This window comes from Barbus barbus (assembly GCF_936440315.1).
Source record: "Barbus barbus genome assembly, chromosome: 19".
NCBI classification, from domain to species: domain Eukaryota; kingdom Metazoa; phylum Chordata; class Actinopteri; order Cypriniformes; family Cyprinidae; genus Barbus; species Barbus barbus.
The window spans coordinates 13,343,199-13,362,775 of record NC_136747.1 but is presented as its reverse complement, the minus strand read 5'-3'; the positions used below and the strand labels follow the sequence as shown (position 1 = coordinate 13,362,775).

Here is a 19,577-nt window from a genome sequence, read left to right as displayed (position 1 = left end):
TGGATTGTGTGTGCCACCCGTTTGCACGGCCAAACCCGTCTGTTGGCAGATGTGGCTGAATTGACATTATGTTGGATAGGCTTTTGCACAGAGCTGATTTCTTTCACACTCTCATTAGCCTCAGTAATGGACTACTGCCATTCTTCCCAGTCAACCGCAGGCAGGTTGCCACGTTCAGCTCAGGTTGGCGCCGCTCATTCGCCGCAGCTGTCGTTCACTTTGCATTGTCTTGCCGTGCGTGTCTTGTTATTAGCTTTTTCCTGCGAGTGATGTCAAAGGTAGAGGTAAACAATCTGTCTAAGAATGGAGAACTTGTTGGAGGTACATGTTTGCTTTCTCAGTCTCAAACAGTGGTCCCCTTTCACTCCGTAATTGTGTTTTGTATCTTTATACCCATTTCTCTCTTGCTGTCTGGCTTCGAAGCACACACTCAGGGCAGCGTATGAGATGGGGGGAGGGGGTTTGGTTGTGTTCTCATTAGCTGTGGATGTTTATCAGTCTTTCCCATCTCTGTATCACATATCAGGATTAGCTCTGCCGTACGGCAGCTTAGTCTTTCTCTCCCGGCTCGCTGTTTTGTCTTACCTCCGAATCGCTGTTTTGTGCGGATTAGACCGCCGTTGTCTTTGGATAAGCCCGCTTTTGTGCAACGGTTTGAGTTCGAGAATGGCAATATCCCTGTCCCGCGTGGAGCCTTGCAGAATGGCGACTTCTGTTGCGTGCCATATCGACTGACAAAATAAAACTTTGAATCAGAACTTTTGCTGAACAAGCTGGACCAGTGCGGCATTTCCCAACTGAAATGCCAGAATGTGTAAGGAAACACGTTTGAGGTGCTCTGTTGAATAAAATATTGCGACACAGTTTGCATCTACATCCTCATCTTTTTATAGAGAAGGAATGTGTTGGGCTGCTGAACAAATAACAGGAAGTGGAGGGATGAGGCTGGTTTTAGATGAGCTCCAGAGAAGCTCTTCTCAGAGAAGTTTTGGTTCCTAATGTTGTGTGTGCGAGACTGGATTTTTTTTTCAGCCTTTCTGCCTTATTTATTCAGTGGAAAACCAACCTGACATCATTTGACCTTTTTGGCATGCTGTATGTTGCACATCCCAAGCATGTGTCATTAAAAGAGAGTGATGTGATCATGTAAATTAAATAAATGGGATGTAAACAAGACTAATTGCATTAGAAATATGCCAACCAATCAAATTAATAACCAGCAGAAATCAAACTCATCCATAGCTGTGGAGAGAAAACACATCTATCCCATAGTGGCCCAGCATCCTGCTGTTAAACCATCAGTGGGGATCCTGACAGCCCTGACATGCTGTCAGTGTTCCAGTTAATCGCTAACTCTCAGAACAGCAACACATAATGATCACATGGACTGCTTAAAGTGCTTTCACACTAGAGATTGCTGTATAGACCTGAGACCATTTGACAAGTTTAGTTTGATTGCTACGATTGGTGCGAGGTGAGGTTTTCTAGGTATCTCAAAGTACGCTTGTATGCAGCCTTTCCTCAAACTATTTAATTCTCTTCTCTTCTTAATTGATTTTTATTGCTATTAAATACCATTGGGGTTTATGAAAGGAAAACAGAAACTGAGAGGAGGAGGATATTAAAATCTGTATTAGTAACTATATGTTATGAACTGTATTAATTTATCCAAATAAAATTATCTGGCATATTGTATGCATTTTTATTTATTTATTGTTTGTGTGTGTTTCTATTAGGGGTGTAACGATACGCATATCGTGTATCGAACGGTTCATGGGCAATTCCAAATGGTGCTGACGCACACCGTGCTGCCTTGACACGGGAACATCCCAGCTGAAGATAATGAGGAAATTACGCTTCCTTCACCAAGTGCATTCCAAACAACTACATAATGACATGCACGTGCCCTACTCCCTCCAAAGTCCCCACTCCAAGGGGATAGGGATGATCACTTCCATTTGGAACTGCCCGTGAACCGTTCGATACACGATATGTGTAGCGTTACAACCCCTAGTTTCTATTTTATTATTTAATTTTTAAAACATTTCAAAAGTTTTTTTTGTTTTAATTTTGATGATTAGAGCTTACAGCTCATGAAAGTTAAAAATCCAGCATGTCAAAATATTAGAAAATTTCTAAGATCAATCAAAAAAAAGGATTTGCAAAACAGAAAAGTTTGAGTTCTTTAAAGTATGTTCATTTATGCACTCAATACTTGGTCGGGGCTTCTTTAGAACAAACTCCAGCATCAGTGAGGTGTGGCACGGAAGCGATCAGCCTGTGGCTCTGCTGAGGCACCATTGAGCTCTTCAGCTCAGCTGTATTTCTGGATCAACTGTTTCTAATCTTTCTCTTGAAAATAAACCATAGATTCCATATTGGGTTCAGATCAGGCATGTTGGCTGGCCAATCAAGCACAGTAATATCATGGTCAGCAAACAACTTGGAAGTGGTTTTGGCACGTGGGCAGGTGCCAAAGTCCTGCTGGAAAAGGAAATCAGCATCTCCATAAAGCTTGTCAGCAGATGGAAGCATAAAGAGCTCCAAAATCTCCTGGTAGATGGCTGCATTGACTTCGGACTTGATAAAACACAATGGACCAACACCAGAAGACGTCACGACACCCCAAATCATCACTGACTTCAGAAACCTCACACTGGACTTCAAGCAGCTTGGATTCTGTGCCTCCCCAGTCTTCCTCCAGACTCCAGACCTTGATTTCCAAATGAAAGGCAAAATTGACTTTGGAGCACTGAGCAACAATCCAGTTATTTTTCGCCTTAGCCCAGGTAAGATGCTTCTGACGTTGTTTCTGTTTCAGAAGTGGCTTGGTAGTCCTTTTCCTGAAGACGCCTGAGCGTGGTGACTCTTGATGCACTAACTTCACTTTTAGTCCGCTCCTTGTGAAGCTCTGTGTTTGAAGTGTTTGAATAGGCTTTGCTTGACCGTATTCTCAAGCTTGCGGTCATCCCTGTTGCTTGTGTACCTTTTCCTACCCAATTTCTTCCTTCTGGTCAACTTTGCATTTAATATGCTTTGATACAGCACTCTGTGAACAGCCACCCCTTTCAGTAATGACCTTCTGTGACTTACCCTCTTTGTGGAGGGTGTCAATGATTGTGTTCTGGACCATTGCCAAGTCAGCAGTCTTCCCCATTATTGTGGTTTCAAAGAACAAGAGATACCCGGAATTTATACTGTAGGGATGGTCATTTAATGAAACTCAAATGTAAATATTCTAATATTTTGAGAGACTGGATTTTTGACAGGTTTTTTTTTTTTTTTTTTTTTCATGAGCTGTAAGCTCTAATCAAAATTAAAACAAATAACTTTTGAAATGTTGTACTTTACATGTAATGAACCTAGAATTTTCTTTTTGAAAAGTTACAAACAAAAAATTAACTCTTCACGATATTACATTTTTTTTTTTAGATGCATCTGTTTATGTATATAAGTGCTGTAAAAAATAAATAAACAAATATAAATGAGTGATTTGTTTATTTATTATTATCGTACAGCGCTTTGTGAACACTGTTTTTAAAAGTGCTATATAAATAAATTTTTTCATCCTTCCGAACAAGCTCTATGGTGGGGTAAATGATGTACACCGGTATAGTTTGTAGTTGGTATAAAAGCAAGTTGCCCACTGAACTGAACTAAACTGAACTACTTTTAATAACTTAATTTGCATCTTTGCCCACTCCTGGTCACATTATTATATTAAAATCTCACAGCTTCTTGTTTCTGAATAAACTGCCTTCAGAGAGAACCACATATTTTTCATTTCTCTTGCAGTACATCCACAGCAGACAAACACTAGCGGATGTGCATGTGAAGTTTGAGGGTAAATCCAAAGCGACCAAAAACATGAATAAAACATCAAAACTGGCATTTTGATTAAACAGCTGCTGCTAGTACTTACTGTACTACAATTACAAATATACAACATAAAAAGAAGCAAGTGGGATCAGGAGGAGGTGGGATTGAACCCCCCAATCGAACCAAGAGCCTTTTCCATTCCCATTCTTTCCTGAAGCAGAAGGCCATCTAGATTAACAGCATTGGTAGCAAGTACAGCTAGTGTGGATTTACAAGGTCATGGGTGTCACTACTGCTGTGTGCGTTATGTAGAACTGACATCCGCAAGGTTAATTGTTATAAATAGAGGTTTACCTTTAATGCTGATAACTTTGGAAAAATCTCTAGCATAATGCTATGGTGCAATTCATCAGCAGACTCAATCGATCCGCCCTCACATTCGCTGCGCACAAGAGTTGGTTTGGTGGACAGAAAAGAGAGGATTGTTAATTAAGACTCTGTTTAGGTCAAGGAACAAACACAGGGTCAATGGATTGTATTTTTGCGTTTGAAACCACGTCAGTGAACTATTTCTGTCAATGCGAGGCATTCGCAGATGCATCGGTGGATTGCTTCCAAGTTACTCTGCGCATTTTTTGGCAGTTAAAAATCTGAGATTAACTTGGATGCCCTTTAAATGAGAAGCATGACCAATAGAGTGCTGAGGAATGGTCTTGTAGGTCAGCATTTGTCCTTATTTTAGGGTCTTTATTGATAATCAATTGCTTTCCACTTCACTGTATACCAGCACATAGACAGGTTTCTCCACTAACTCTGAATACAAATACATGTAACGCTGTTGGCCGTTGATTTAGGTAAGCCGCTTTAGGATTAGAGTGAATCATTATGGGTAAAGCCATCCAATTAAACATTCCTCATAGACACCCCACCGCATGAGTCACACTGGCTCCGTGCTTTTAGCTGATTTGAATCTGGTTGAGGAGGTCCTCATCTGAATTCATTTGAATTCGGTTAAAAGGTCTCTGTTTTGAGGCAAAAGAGTAGCAGATGCTTTAAATCTTCTGTACATTTCCCTTTTTCTGCAAATTAGACACATTAAAGAACCTTTGTGTGATACGTTTACTCTAACAAAAGACCTCTTGAAATCCGCAACGCCGTATGCAGTCTTTCATGAGATCTGAAGTGTTTAATATTTAATACATTTACTCTATGATGTTCTTTTGTTTGATTTTTGCTGTGCGTTTTCATTTTGCAGGCTCTCTGATCATGCCATGCAGAACAATATGTGACGTAATTGACTTAACTAACATTTCTTGAGTTACTAGTTAGTTAAAATGTGAATTTCTCATGTGATCTATACACTCTCTGAGCTGATCTGTCAACTCAGCTGTTTAAGAAATTATTGCAAGCTTTATTTATCTGTAGGCTGTGCCTCCAGATGTTACATAATTTAGCTCCAGATGTTTACCTGTAGCATGGGCCACATATTCAGCAGTGAAGGGGGATTTGTCATATGTGTTGCATTTGCAGTGATGGGGAAACTGATTTGAGACTTACTTATAATTTAATTAAACAGTCAAGTACTGACAAGTTACTATTTTGAGTGGTTAGCAACATGTAGAAATCACCATTCAACATTCTCATTCTCTTAAAAAAGAAAATCTAGTCAACTTATCTTGCTCAAAACCTTTATAGAAGGAGCTAAATGTCATATCTGTTCTTTTCCATGCAGCAAATATACATTATGATCACTGACTGTCAAGCACAGTGACAAACTGCACTTTTGTCCTGTATATTACACACCAGTAAATAAATACATGTGCTACTATATACTCAAAAAAAGAGTATGTTCGGTGAAGTTAATTAAAATAAGGAAACTTTTCCACACAGTTAGTTTAGGTTGGTAGAGCAAGATAAAATAAGTTAATTTAACAAATAGGGTAAACGTACCTATTAAGCTTACCAAAATCTACATTGAGAATTTTTTAGTGCAAAAGATATTGGTATTTTATTCATATTTGGTATATTTCTCACACAAAAATATTTAATTTTATTTTAAATGACAAAAGCATTTCAATTAAGATATACATAATTCAATTCAAAAAGTCTGGCTGTGCTTAATGGATGCATTTTTGTACCCTTTAAGCACACCCCTGTTCCCATTAAGTTCACATCAAGTTTTATTAAAAATTATTGTTTATTTTAAGGAAATTTTTTAAAGAATAATTGTAAAAACTTATTATTGAAGGTACAAAGTCAATCACAAGCCTCTTATTACATGGATGTAAACTTATGTATAGTCTCTTATAGCTGGAATACACTACACAATTTTTGACCCGATTTTCCACAGATTTACACTCTGGAGAAGTTGATGCTAGTTGCCAAGCATCAAAGCCAGTCTGCAGATTTGAGTTGACAGAATCCATAGAAAATCGATTAACTTAACTTAAAGTGACAACCATCAGTTTATATGTAATGTCTGTTTACGAAGTATTTACATAGACGTTCAATGTGGAAGAGCTTAAAGAGAGCACACTGAGCTTAATGGGAGCAGCAACAATGTTTTATAAATTTCATGTAATTTATTAAAATGACAGGATTTTTGCTAAATAAATAGTCTAGGTCATGTATTAAGTTCATACATATTTTAATATGAGCAACTATTATTAACAATTTCTATAAAATTATACTTTTTCTTATTGATGTCACACCCCTATCCGGAACGCCGGATCTCTGGCAACCTTCAAGCAACAACTGAAAACTCATCTCTTTCGGCAGTACTTGACTTCATCCTAAACTTTAAAAAAAAAAAAAAAAAAAAAAAACTTTCCCTCTATCTTTCTCTCCACCTACTAGTTTGTACTTATTTGAACAATGACTGAGACTTGGTGTTACGAGCACTTCCTCTGTCTGACTGCCTCTTCAAGATGAATCGCTTTTTGTATTCCCCAATTGTAAGTCGCTTTGGATAAAAGCGTCTGCCAAATGACTAAATGTAAATGTGTGTGTAATGTAAATGTAAATGTAAATGTCACACTGAAGCACACTGCCACACTGTTTTTCATAGTCGTGTACCCTTTAAGCTCACCTTAAAATAATATGAAATCTTTAAAAATTACAGCACTGTAAAACCACAGACCAGCAATAAACTAATAAGACCCATATCTCAGTGTGCAATGATCTGATTGACTTGAAATTATAGGAGGTATATAGTAACAAACATATCAATTGGTTAAGACATCAAGTAGGATAGTAAATATTTTTTGTTATTTTTATAATCTGATCTCAAAAATGGAAGTGTGCTTAATAGGTACTTTTACCCTAATGTTTAGCTGAACAAGCTCAATATTTTTTTTTTTGTTTGTTTATAATAACATGTTTGGATGGATGGATATCATGAGCTTCTAGTCATGTACAGCATTGGTTCTCAAACCTGTCCTGGGGAAACCCAACCACAGCATATTTTGTATGTCTCCCTCATTTAACACACCTGATTCAACTCATCAGCTCATTAGTAGAGTCTGCAAGACTTGAAATGGGTGTGGCCTATGAGAGAGGCATACAAAATATGTGGTGGCCAGGGGTGCCCAGGACAGGTTTGAGAACCACTGATGTACAGTATCAAAGATGTCATATTTATTAGTAGTTGTATCTTCCACTTTTGAGTTGCTGAATGGAGGCAGTGAGCTATTCTAACTCATATTGGTTTGAAAAGAGTAGCACCAGCATGTTATACACTTCAGTCCCATTACAAAAATATTAGACATTGCAATGTTCATTGGGATGTTGACATGCTTGTTTAATGTTAATTGTGGGATGGGGAATCCTGTGAGATTCCTACCCCGAGGCTTAATATCAAAGCTAGAGTAGTTCCACCCTGGGAGGGCAGAGACAGTTGTGGAGGTCACTGCACACAGCACGGTGTCCTTGTACATATGTTCTCTTGTTTCCTCTATGGGATGATGCACTCAAAAGCTGGAGGAAAAGACTTATTGAGGTGCAGAAACTGAAAGCTGTGTGGTCATGTAAATGAAAAGTCCCGTTCTTTATTATTTATTTATTTATTTTTATTGATTGATTGCTTGTCAGTCAAAAAGTAATGTGTTCCCAGTTCTTAAAGCGATGTAGTTGAAAATATACATCGCCACACGTTTGGGGTCAATGTTAATTGCTGTTCATGAAAGATGGATGTTAAAACAACAGATAACTTTCATTGAGTTGTGTAACGGTCTTAACGGCTTTTGCTGCGTTACATGGAAGCTACACTTGGCTGATTCTCTGTTCAATACCATTCTTCGAGTATGCTTTACATCTCCTCATTCACATTCGTCTGAGGCAGGCTGGCAGCTTTGTGTAATTTAGGAGCTGCTACAGAGGCTCTGATCTGCTTCCTCGATCCCTGTTAGGCATGGATTGATTTCACAGGGATGCACAAGGAAATCTCCCAAATGGCAGGGTGATTTCCGAGAGGACGCAAGCGCACTCTCTCACACACGTAGACAGGCTGTCTGACTGACGTCACGTCCAGGGATTCCTGCTAGCAGCATCAGCACAATCCATGCATGTTCCTGTCCACAAAGACATTTTTCATTGAACGCATAAAGCATCCTTGTCATCTACTTTGACATTCCTGTATGTTTTTTTTTCTTTGAAGAATTTGCATGCAGCTTTTTTTGACCATGTATCAACCTCCAGAATGATTAAAAATAAATGCATCATGCATGAAGCTTTTTTGTCATGTATCAGCCTTCAAAAAATATTTTTCAAAATGATATATATATATATATATATATATATATATATATATATATATATATATATATATATATATATATACTTAATAATAATAATAAAAATAATAAATAAATGCACCATAATACAGTCAATACATTTACAATGCATAATACCACAATACATTTAGGAAGGAATTTTTTTTTTTTTTTTTTTTTTTTTTCAAAATTGGTTGTGATTACACAAAGACCAAAGTGATATCTAATCTTGTATAATGAGTCTAATACAATTTTTTTTTTTTTTTTTTGGTTGATCTAAATTTGAACATAAATGCAACAAGGGAAATATATAATTATTTAAACTGCAACCTGTTATAATTAACAAATCTAATGTAAGGATATGGGGTACATGGCATATTCTTTAGTGTTTTATTTTGTCCTTTAAGTATCTTCACATCCTATTGTCATTGCATATTAAATAATATTATGTCATTAAATATTAAATAATACAAAAAGTAAATAATAATAAATAAATACATTTACTGAAAATCCAACATCGTTGGAATAACACAAGGCTGAGAAAAAATTCTCAAAAATCTGAAAAAATGCATCAACTATGAAGATTTCATTCAGTGGCTGCCTTTCGGTTTACCAAAGCATATATTCATTTATCATGTTTTTGAATGCAAATGTATAGTTCCTTATCCTCACCGCAGGATGCAGTAAGTAGCATCATTACACATGGAGCTTTAAAAAGGTACATGGGCCTGTTGCTAAATAGCTTTGAAGGCAGACAGCGGGGATTATTTTGTCTGTGGGTGAGCAGTGCGAATCAGCCTGTGAGACCGCCAGTTCTTAGAAAGAGCAAAATAGTGGAGGTGTAAACGGTAACGCCGGAGCTACGTTTGGAAACTCTTCCTCACACACGGGGGTCCCTCTAATGTGTGAAACAGAGAAGATACAAACAAACACGAGCTCGCTGACACTCCCGTCCTTCTGCGTTCCTCGCTGACACCTGGACCTGTGCCTGTTGCCGTGGCGACGCGATGAGACTAAGGTCTGACTCCGAATATGTTGCTGTGGAGAGCAAGCTCACATTATTTGCTCTGTTGCTTCATTCATCACACCGTTTAAACAAATAAATTGGCTAATTCCGAATTAGTAAATAATCCAAGGTGTGTTTTTCTTCTCCGGAGGTGCTCAGTCTCTGTCCCGCTGTATATAACAGTGCACGGCGGTATGAAAGGCTTTTAATAATGCGCCAGCCATAGCAGGCCCAGGTGGTTTGAAATTTTCACAGCGGTTGAGCTCTTAAGAACGAGAGTGACAAGACGCCTCCAGATTGTGTATTGCCCCTCAGTGCTCTTGAGAAGCTTCTCAAATCAAAAAATAAAAATTTCTCTCTAAATTTGATTTTTAATCTCTGTTAGTGTTTATATAAAAAGAGGCAAACTTGGTGTCATCTTAGTCTTAGTTCTGAAAGATGTGCAGTTAGAAATCGCATAATTCCTATTATATATGTCTTAATTTATTTATTGTTGTTTTAGCCTATGCAGTCACTTTTTGTTGATGGTAAGAGCGTAAGAAGATGAAAATTTTATATAATGTATGCTAGCAATGTTGTATTTTATTTTTTTTATTTTTTTTATTGGATGTATGGTCGTTTCTGAATGTGTCGTCTAAATCACAAAATAACACGCAGCCAAAAAAAAACTAGTTACTAATGTACATTTTCTGACAGATTGCTTTAAAAAATTATCAGTAGACCAAGATTTGAACTCGTCACCCTGCATACTTAAAATAAGAAATGTCAAACTGCAACATCTCATACTGAGTGAGAGGCTGTGACCCCCGAGGGCTGAAATTGTAGATTCGCTCCTTGAAGAGACGCTGCTCTTCATGGCTCTTGTTCTTTCACTTTTCTTGTCATTTTCTGACGGACAAATTCTTTTAGTATTCTGATCCACAAGCTCTAAGGGGCCCAATGGATTACACAGTCTTGAATTTTGGCGTCTATTTGAGTGCTTATAAATATTTCATGGACTTTGGTTTGTCCATCTAGAGTCACTGCAGCAACAGGTTGGCACTAACAGCCTTGTGTGTGTTCTCTTAGGAAGAAATCTAGGTTCACTCCAATTTGTTTCTTGTTCTAAAACGGTTATCATAATCATTATTATACTGTCTGCGTGTTTGTGCGTGTGTGTGAATATTTCCACAACCAAATGTGATTATGAGCTGGCCATACTACCAATTAATTGGCTCTGAAAACCTGCTGTTTATGGCACAATATATATATATATATAAATAACAACCACACAGAATGAAGAATCAAAGCAGGTTTCCTCTGGGCAGATGCTGAGCCAATTATGAGCACATAAAGTTACTGACCATTCAACGTGAGACAGGCACCTTCAACCCCCAGTGGTTTGAGAACATAAATTGTGCATTTATTAAGCTCATCTTCACCCTACCGCTGTGTCTGCTTTTCTGCTGACTCAAGCTATTAAGAAAATAGAAATAAACTTGATCCAGATGAAACACAAAGAGACCTGAGCCCTTATGACTAATGGGACAGAGAGAGAGAGAAACACTCATTGAAGCTGGAGTATTCTTGACTTTCACACAAACCCCTTGGGATTAAGTGCGAATCCTTATGATTTCGGATGTCATAATGGCTTGCACAAAACAAAATTTTGACTGTAGAACCTACTGTTGACTTAACACTTGTCGAACATTATGAACAGTATTTGATGCAGAAACATTGGTAATTGATTGGTAATTCAACGGACCGCTTATACTACAGTTACCACACCTCAAGACATTGTTAAGGTAATGTAAGGACCTTTGAAATAACAGAAATCAGCCAATCAGATTCAAGCATTCATCACCCCTGTAGTATAATATAATATAATATAATATAATATAATATAATGCAGCCAGCACTTGTTTGAGCATGCCAATAAATATTTTTTTTTTAATAAACTTGGTATTTTATGTGTATAGGTGTAATGGTAAAATAAAAGTGACAATTTTGCAGTTTGGAACATTTATTTCTCCCATATTTTGACATTTTTTTCAAGTTATTGGCAATGTCAAAGTAGACATTTTACTTGCATTTAAATTGTTTGCTATATATATATATATATATATATATATATATATATATATATATATATATATATATATATATATTGTAGTTATTTTAAGAGATTTTTGGCAGGTCTCTGGTAAATATCCCATTTTATCTCTTAAATATGAGGCAGTTTTATTTTTTATTTTTTTGGTGGTTGTTATAGGCCGAAAGAGCATGTAATCCCTGTACGTTTATCTTCAACTGAAGAATTATTAAACTGTCTTTTAAAAAGTCCCACTGTTGGGTCTATTTATATAATCATCTGAACAAAATTGCATTTTGATGCTTAAATTTAACAGCTATTACTCTGGGGCATAAACAAAAATACACATTTATGTCTTTGACAAAAATATACAGTTTCGTAATGTCTTTGTTTTTAGTCTGATCTAAAAATAAGAAATAGATTGTACCTCGGACCTGTATGGCTGACTGACATCTGTGGGGAAAAAAAAGAAGATATTTTGAATGTTGGGGTCCAAATAACACTGGACCCCATTCAATTGAATGAACCAAAAAAATAAAAACACTAAAGTCTAATTTGTTTGACAGAAGAAAGTAAGTCATACAAGGTTGGAAGAAATGAGTGAGGACATTTTTTTTGAACAAACATTTTAACTTCATATTTTTGTGCTCAAATGTGCCTCAGAAAGCATGAAAGACCAGGGGGACATACTTGATTCAAAGTCTACTTTATTCATGCACAGCTCAACAGTCTCCTTTCAGCTGGAACTCATGCATGGGTGTCATTACGTTTTAATGGGAAGCCTCTAGTACTCTTCTCCTATGTAGAAGGAATTGTGGGATTTGCAAAAGATTGCATGTCTTGCCTGTTGTGTGCAGGGGGTGATGAGTGTTCACTGCAGTTGCCTGGTAATTGTGCACGCACAGAAAGGCATTGATTGAATCGTTGCTCAACAAAGCAGAAACTGCTTATTGAGCTAATGTGCTAGTGTGTTGGGATCAATTTCACAATGTCACTTTTAAAGTATAGACTGTGGAGAGTGGTAGGCGTGTCAGAGCGGATTGCGCCAGAGCTTTCATATTCATTTTTATGTGCGTGGACATGCAACTTTCATAACATAACCTATACGTGCTAAAGTCACAGACAGACTTGCTTTCTAGGTAACTATATGTTTTCATTAGTGATTTGTATGTGGTGTTGCTCTCTCGCTGTTGCAAATTACTTATTTACGCCTGCTGCTGCTTCAGTTATTTTCTGCTGGTAAAACAAATCAATCCTCATCAACATAAATTCAGTTCTCTTGAATCTGCTGTGGAAATATTGCATGCTAAGCAGTTTATGAGTGTCACGATCGTTGTGAACACACTCAAACTTCATTTCTTGACCTTGCTGTTTCATTTATACTCGTCTCTTGATCGCAGACGCAGATTTTTATCATGTTGCTGTACTGAGTACTGAGAAACATTTATTGGCCATAATTATTTAATTTTATAATAATATTATTTATTTATTAATCTATTTACCTGCAACTGCTTGCTTTTCATGTTGTTCAGATGATGTTTACCTGTCCAAGTGAGTGACTCTGACTGGAATGAGTTATGAAGCACACCAGACTTTGTTTTAATCATGACAGTAGTTCTCAAGTAGAATTTAAGAAAGGGGAAAAAAAAGTGATGGAAATATTAGAACTCCTATTCTTCTTCAGCTTACAAGAATAGCGTTTATTCTTTTGTTCCCCAATCTCTCTCTCTCTCTCTCTCTCTCTCTCTCTCTCTCTCTCTCTCTCTCTCTCTATCTCTCTCTTTCTCTCTCTCTCTGGTTCAGTGGAAATGGAGACAGAGAAAGAGAAATAGAAGGAGGGTCATAGATGCAGACGTAACGCAAGACGCATCTCTTGCCGTTTCAGCAGGATATAGCGAACCTTAAAATGGTTAAAGCAGTCAAACTGCAAGGGTGGTACAGTCAGTCCTGTGAGTTATAGACTGGAGATGACAAATGCAGCGGAGCCACTGGGAGAACGGCGTATGAGGGAACATCCAGAGTCTGCTCAGAATACTTAGTGTCTCAAGGCCAGTAGGGATTTCTGTTTAAGAAACCGATCCGTTATGCATTTATGATTTATGTATATGCAAAATCGGAATGAGAAAATAGATGGTTTTTATTCTTTTGAACAGTTCTGCTGGACCAGTGACAGGAGAATCTAGTTAGCATTCTGGCTCTTTCTCATGCCACTCGTTCAATCAAGTTAATTAACGGTTAAGGGAGCACTCAACTCAGTCCTGGTTAAAATCACACAATCTCAAGTGTATATTTCTCACACCTGCGTAACTGTTCATTAACATGCATGCTGATAAATGTGTGTGTGTGCGTGTCAAATGAGGTGTTCTCACATGCTCTCACATGTGCAGTGATGAAACTGCTCTCCTAAGCAGCGCTGATGTAATCAGCAGTCAGCCCACCTCTCTCTCTCACTAGCTGTCTCTCCATAGCCAGCACTACTAAGACAGCAGTGTACTATTCCTGCTAACAGGTCATTGCCATTAGCAGAGCTTATCTTCCAGTGTGGGTATTTTGTAGAGGTGTAACGGTAGGCATACCGATCCGAAACTGTTCACGGGGCAAATTCCAAATGGAAGTGATCATCCCTATCCCCTTGGAGTGGGGACTTTTTAGTGAACAGGGCTCGTGCATGCATTATGTAGTCGTTTGGAATGCACTTGGCAAAGGGAGAGACGTAATTTCCTCATTATCTTCAGCTGGGATGTTCCAGTGACAATGCAGCACGGTGGCGTCAGCAGATTCGCTGACGGACACCGGCATAAAAAAGTATACATTTTATATTTTAAAAAGTTTTATAGATTAGTTTTTATATATTATATAACAAAATATCAAGATTCAAGATTTTTATTTCAAATATAAAATGTATGTTCATTTGCAACAGCTATGCTAACAACAATAAAAAGACATTTATGCCATTAAAACAGCGACATCCGCTGACGGCCCCCATGCTGCGTTGTCATGGGAACATGCCCTGTTCACTCCAAAGTCCCCAATCCAAGGGGATAGCGATGATCACTTCCATTTGGAATTTGCCCAGTGAATCTATCTATCTAGCTATCTAGCTATCGCTCTATCGTTCTGTCTATCATTCTATATCTTTGTTGTTCATCTATCTATCTGTCCGTCCGTCTGTCTGTCTATTGTTCCATCCATCCATCCATTATATTACATTATAAATATAGCCTACTGTATAATTTCAGGCTATTGCCGCAAATTGGAACCCTACGTCTATATTGTAGACTTTTGTAAAGATGAAAAATGTGTGTGAAAAGTATTTTAGGCTTACCAAGATATAGCATATGGTAAAAACAGTTGTATCTGAAATATTACAATTTAAAATGCAGTTTATTTCAGTTTAGACTTAATTTTACAGGAATACCTCATAACATTAAAAATCTCAATGCAATTTTCTCTCTCTCTCAGTTTATTATATACAAAACAGCTTACAGTTAAACCCTTTTGTTTCTGTCCCATTCCAGCCCTTCCAAGCTACACCTGTGGGAATCCAGGCCAGCTGCTGAACGGCATGCAGCAGGGCTCTACTTTCAACATTGGGGATAAGATCCGCTACAGCTGCAACCAGGGTTATGTGCTGGAGGGCCACACAGTGCTCTCCTGTCTGGCCACTTCCTCCGGCACCGCTGCCTGGGACTTCCCCCTACCATACTGCCGAGGTGAGTCCAGGGGCTCCAAATTGGCCAGGTGGGATTGAACCTCTTCAAGAGAGACTTGAGAAAAGGTTACCAAGTGTCTTTATCAGGGCTGACAGATATCCCAGCGTTTAGTAGCAGGTTGGCTGCACAGTTCTATTTTTCCTGGATGACACGCAGTAGAGACCCCTGACGTGATACCTGCCGACGTGTGAAAGCCACATGAATGCGTTTTGTGAGACAGCGAGGTCACATGGTAGCTGTTGCCTGGGGTAAAGGGATATCCAAATGCTCTCGGTCATGATACACTGAAAACATGCTGACAGTTTGAGGCCAAATATTAACACAATGTTGGACCCCCATTGACATGACGTGCTTACATTTTACGTCCATTCTGTTATACACAAAGGCTCATAAATATGCATAAATTAACTCTACATGGGCATATTCACATATTCATGACACTCTCATAAAAATATATACAGGTCTAGCAGTTAATAAAATAATGAAAACGTGCTCCACAGATAATAGCATGTATAATGTATTAGACATATGCGAGTGCAATGCACAGTTGCTGTGGTCTGCAGATCGGGTGTGAGTGTGTTCTCGCAGGCCAGTATGAACCAGGGCCATCTGTGCCCGGGCTGGGGGACAGGAAGTCCACGTAAAGACACACATGCTCAGCCACGCAATGCCAGAAGAAGACCCCCACTTGCCAATGCTGAAGCTCCACTATCCTTCACTGGCGTCCTTCTGCCCTTCGTGATATTTTTCATTGTACAGTTTTTATCTATTTTTTGCACAATCACATCACTCCACTTTCTTGTTACAGGTGTTAGCAGTTCATGGATTTACTGAGTCTCAATCCAACCATATGTCTCCAGCTGCTCGTTCCTTCTTAACTTTAACAATATTTATGAAAAATATTACAAGAGACATAAGTGTGCCATATTTGAATCATGCTGCATTTCTTGGTACAGTTAATCTGATGGTTCTTAGCCAGTATGCAGAAGGGTACAGCAGGGATAATGCATTTAGGGATTTTGTTTTTAAATAAACTTTTTGGGTAAAAAAAAAAAAGGTGGCAAAGAATAACGTCATCTCATCTATAGCCTATATAATGAAAATAAAGTCATAAGTGAAGTAACCTTTAAGGGTTACTCCACCCCAAAATGAAAATTTTGTCATTAATCACTTACCCCCATGTCGTTCCAAACCTGCTTCGTTCATCTTCGGAATACAATTTAAGATATTTTGGATGAAAACCGGGAAGCTTGTGACTGTCCCATTGACTGCCAAATAAAAAGTCTCAGCCCAGAAAAGCATTAAAGACGTTGTCAGAGTAGTCCATCTGTTATGAAGTTACGAGAATAGTTTTTGTATGCAAAAAAACAAAAATAACATTTATTCAACAATTTGTCTCCTCTGGTTCAGTGTAGCGCCATTTTGGTGAATCCCCGCAGGACGTAAAGTGCATACGCTCTTCTGTGTCAGCCGCATACCGGATACGTGTAAATTGTGTTCTGAAGACGGACAAAGCTTTTACAGGTTTGGAACGACATGGGGGTAAGTGATTAATGACAACATTTTCATTTTGGGGTGGAGTAACCCTTTAAAGCTGATTTATAGTTATGCCTCAGACTTATACCGTAGCCTCTACGCGGTTTTCATTTATACTTTTGCGTCATTGTTCATGATGACATACAATTACGCATGCAGACCACTAGTAGGCAGTGTCCACAGGAATGTTGCTGGTGAAAGACTTGTTAGTCCATCTTTGTTTTCACTGTAGTTATGTCAGAAGCAGAAATACATATGAGGAAATGTGACGCTATTGCAGATGTTTTTTTGTTTGTTTTTTTTTTTACCTCAAGCTGGGGCCTGTACCATGATGGTGGCTAAACAAACTCAGGGTTACAGGATTAGTTTTGAGTTGACAAAACCAAACCAGTTCAATCTTTGTTGGTACCATGAAGCTGATCATCAACTTTCTCTGTCAACTCAGGCTTGATCCTGAGTTAATGGAGCTCGTGCACATGAAAGTGTGACATCAGTAATGAGCAGCCAATCACATGCCTTGAAACTGGGATTCACTTCTCGTGAGAGAGTCAGTGCGAATTCACTACCAAAGATTAAAAGATTGAACAATATGAAGAATTTAAACACATTTACACAGCAAAATGAAACAATCGATCCATTAAAGAGGAAAACTTATCTTACCATATAAGTGCAAGTAAAATTAGTAAAGTTTATAATATTTATAGATATAACAACACTTAAAAATTGAAACTCATATGTAGTGATTTTTACAGCTATTGATTCTAAAACGTATTTATATTGCATATTATCTATGTTTATATTAATTTAAAATAAAAGCTTAATAATTACTATTAAATTAAGCTGTCTTGTGTAATGGATTAAGGGTATACTAATTATATAAATAATAAAAAATAATCATGTCTAAAAATCACATGATTTTATCTTTAAAAATGTTTTATGTAGCGTCCTTTAATTTGGAGTAAGAGAAACTGGAGGAGTGGCTTTATTGCGTCAGAGATGTGTCACTTTGCTTGAAGCTGATTGGTGAAATTTCAGATTGAGATCTCTAAACCAGAACATAACCTGCCCCGGAGCAGGTTAGCCGTGCAGCGTAAGATACCATGGCGACGAACACCGATTAAAGCCGAGCTACTTTCATAGTACCTAAAACCCAGGGTTGGCGGAATCTAAGATGAAACATAGCTGGCTAGCCACCTAATCCGGCTTCATGGTACAGGCCCCTGGAGTTCTAGCAGACCAATCACAGTGATTGCGGTCCGTATAGATTTGACGAGTTGTTACATTTTTGGAGAGGTGCATGTCAGGATACGCCGTAGGTTTGATGCAAGAGTATAAGTCAACCTTTAGACTTCATCTTAATTTATTTAGCATATTGTATTATTTATTGTATTATTTATTTGGCAACCATTGCATTTGTTTTGTTTTTTTGTTTGGTTTTTTTAATGTTGTTTCTGTCCACTACAACAAGAGGAATCCTAGAGTTGTCATCTCATCTGTATATAGACTTCTGTAATCAGAATAAAGTCATAAGGGAAGTAACCTTAACCCCCTATTTCACAGTCAAGACTTGAGCCTAGTCCCAGACAAAAATGCTTGTCTGAGCTGTTTTAACTGAAGGAAACTTGCACTTTTCCCTTGATAAACTCCCAACTTTCTGCTTATTAATAGTTAGTAAGGTAGTTGTGAAGTTTAGGTATTGGGTAGAACAGGGTTTGGCAACGTCGGTCCTGGAGGGCCGATGCCCTGCAGAGTTTAACTCCAACCCTGAAAAAAACTCACCTGCCCGTAGCTCTAGTAATTCTGAAGACCTTGATTAGCTTGTTCATGTGTGTTTGATTGGGGTTGGAGCTAAACTCTGCAGGATAGCGGCACTCCAGCACGGACATTGCCTACCCCTAGGGTAGGATTAGGGATGTAGAATATGGTCATGCAGAACATGTGCTTTAAAAGTACTAATAAACAGCCAATATGTTAATAATAGGCATGCTAATAAGCATCTAGTTAAAAGTGAGAATTGGTACCTAAAGTGTTACTGCAAGTGCCATTGTTTTATCTCAAGATGCAGATCAGTTGTTTTGGGTTTTTTTGTCCCTTGGGCATGTTTATTAAAACGACTTAAATGTCCTAATTGAACTATGGCCTATTCCTAGCTTAATCTAAGCTTTTTCTGTTCATTTTCTGGTGCCAAATCCCCCCCCCCCACACACACACACAAAATATATTTATAGACTAAGTCAAAAGGGAAGTAACCTTAAACATATATATGAATCTAAATCTCTCTTCTGAAATCTTAACTACTTTTGTATCCTCTATCATCTTCCATGCTTTATCTCTCTTCAATTTGAATGGTTTTCCAATTAATTAGCCATGTCACTGACACCAAATTAAGTTATGCTCGGTACACAAGTAGAGAAAACAGCAACTCAAAGACTGCCAACAGCAGACAGTCTCGTCTCTGGCTCTGATTATTGGTGGCCAGAAGGTGGCAGGAGGTTGGGTCATTTCCCTTAAAGGAGTCACACAGTGTCAGTGAGGCTCCAGAAGCCATCTTTCTTCTCTGCCCTCATTACTGCTTATCTTCCAGGCCTCTTCACAGCATTAAGTCTGACTTATTTACCATTTCCTATAGAGCACATTATACATATTTGATCTAATAAGCCTAC

The 19,577-nt window shown here is 38.0% G+C and overlaps 1 protein-coding gene across 1 annotated transcript in view; it reads left to right on the top strand.

Annotated features, from left to right (window-relative positions):
- The window catches only part of LOC306885119 (CUB and sushi domain-containing protein 2-like), a gene marked incomplete at its 3' end in the record, with an annotated part of 288,472 nt that overhangs the window by 69,781 nt on the left and 199,114 nt on the right, over positions 1-19,577 (top strand). Inside the window, 1 exon segment of the mRNA XM_079441463.1 lies at positions 15,184-15,378. Coding sequence (XP_079297589.1) covers positions 15,184-15,378 — 195 coding nt within the window.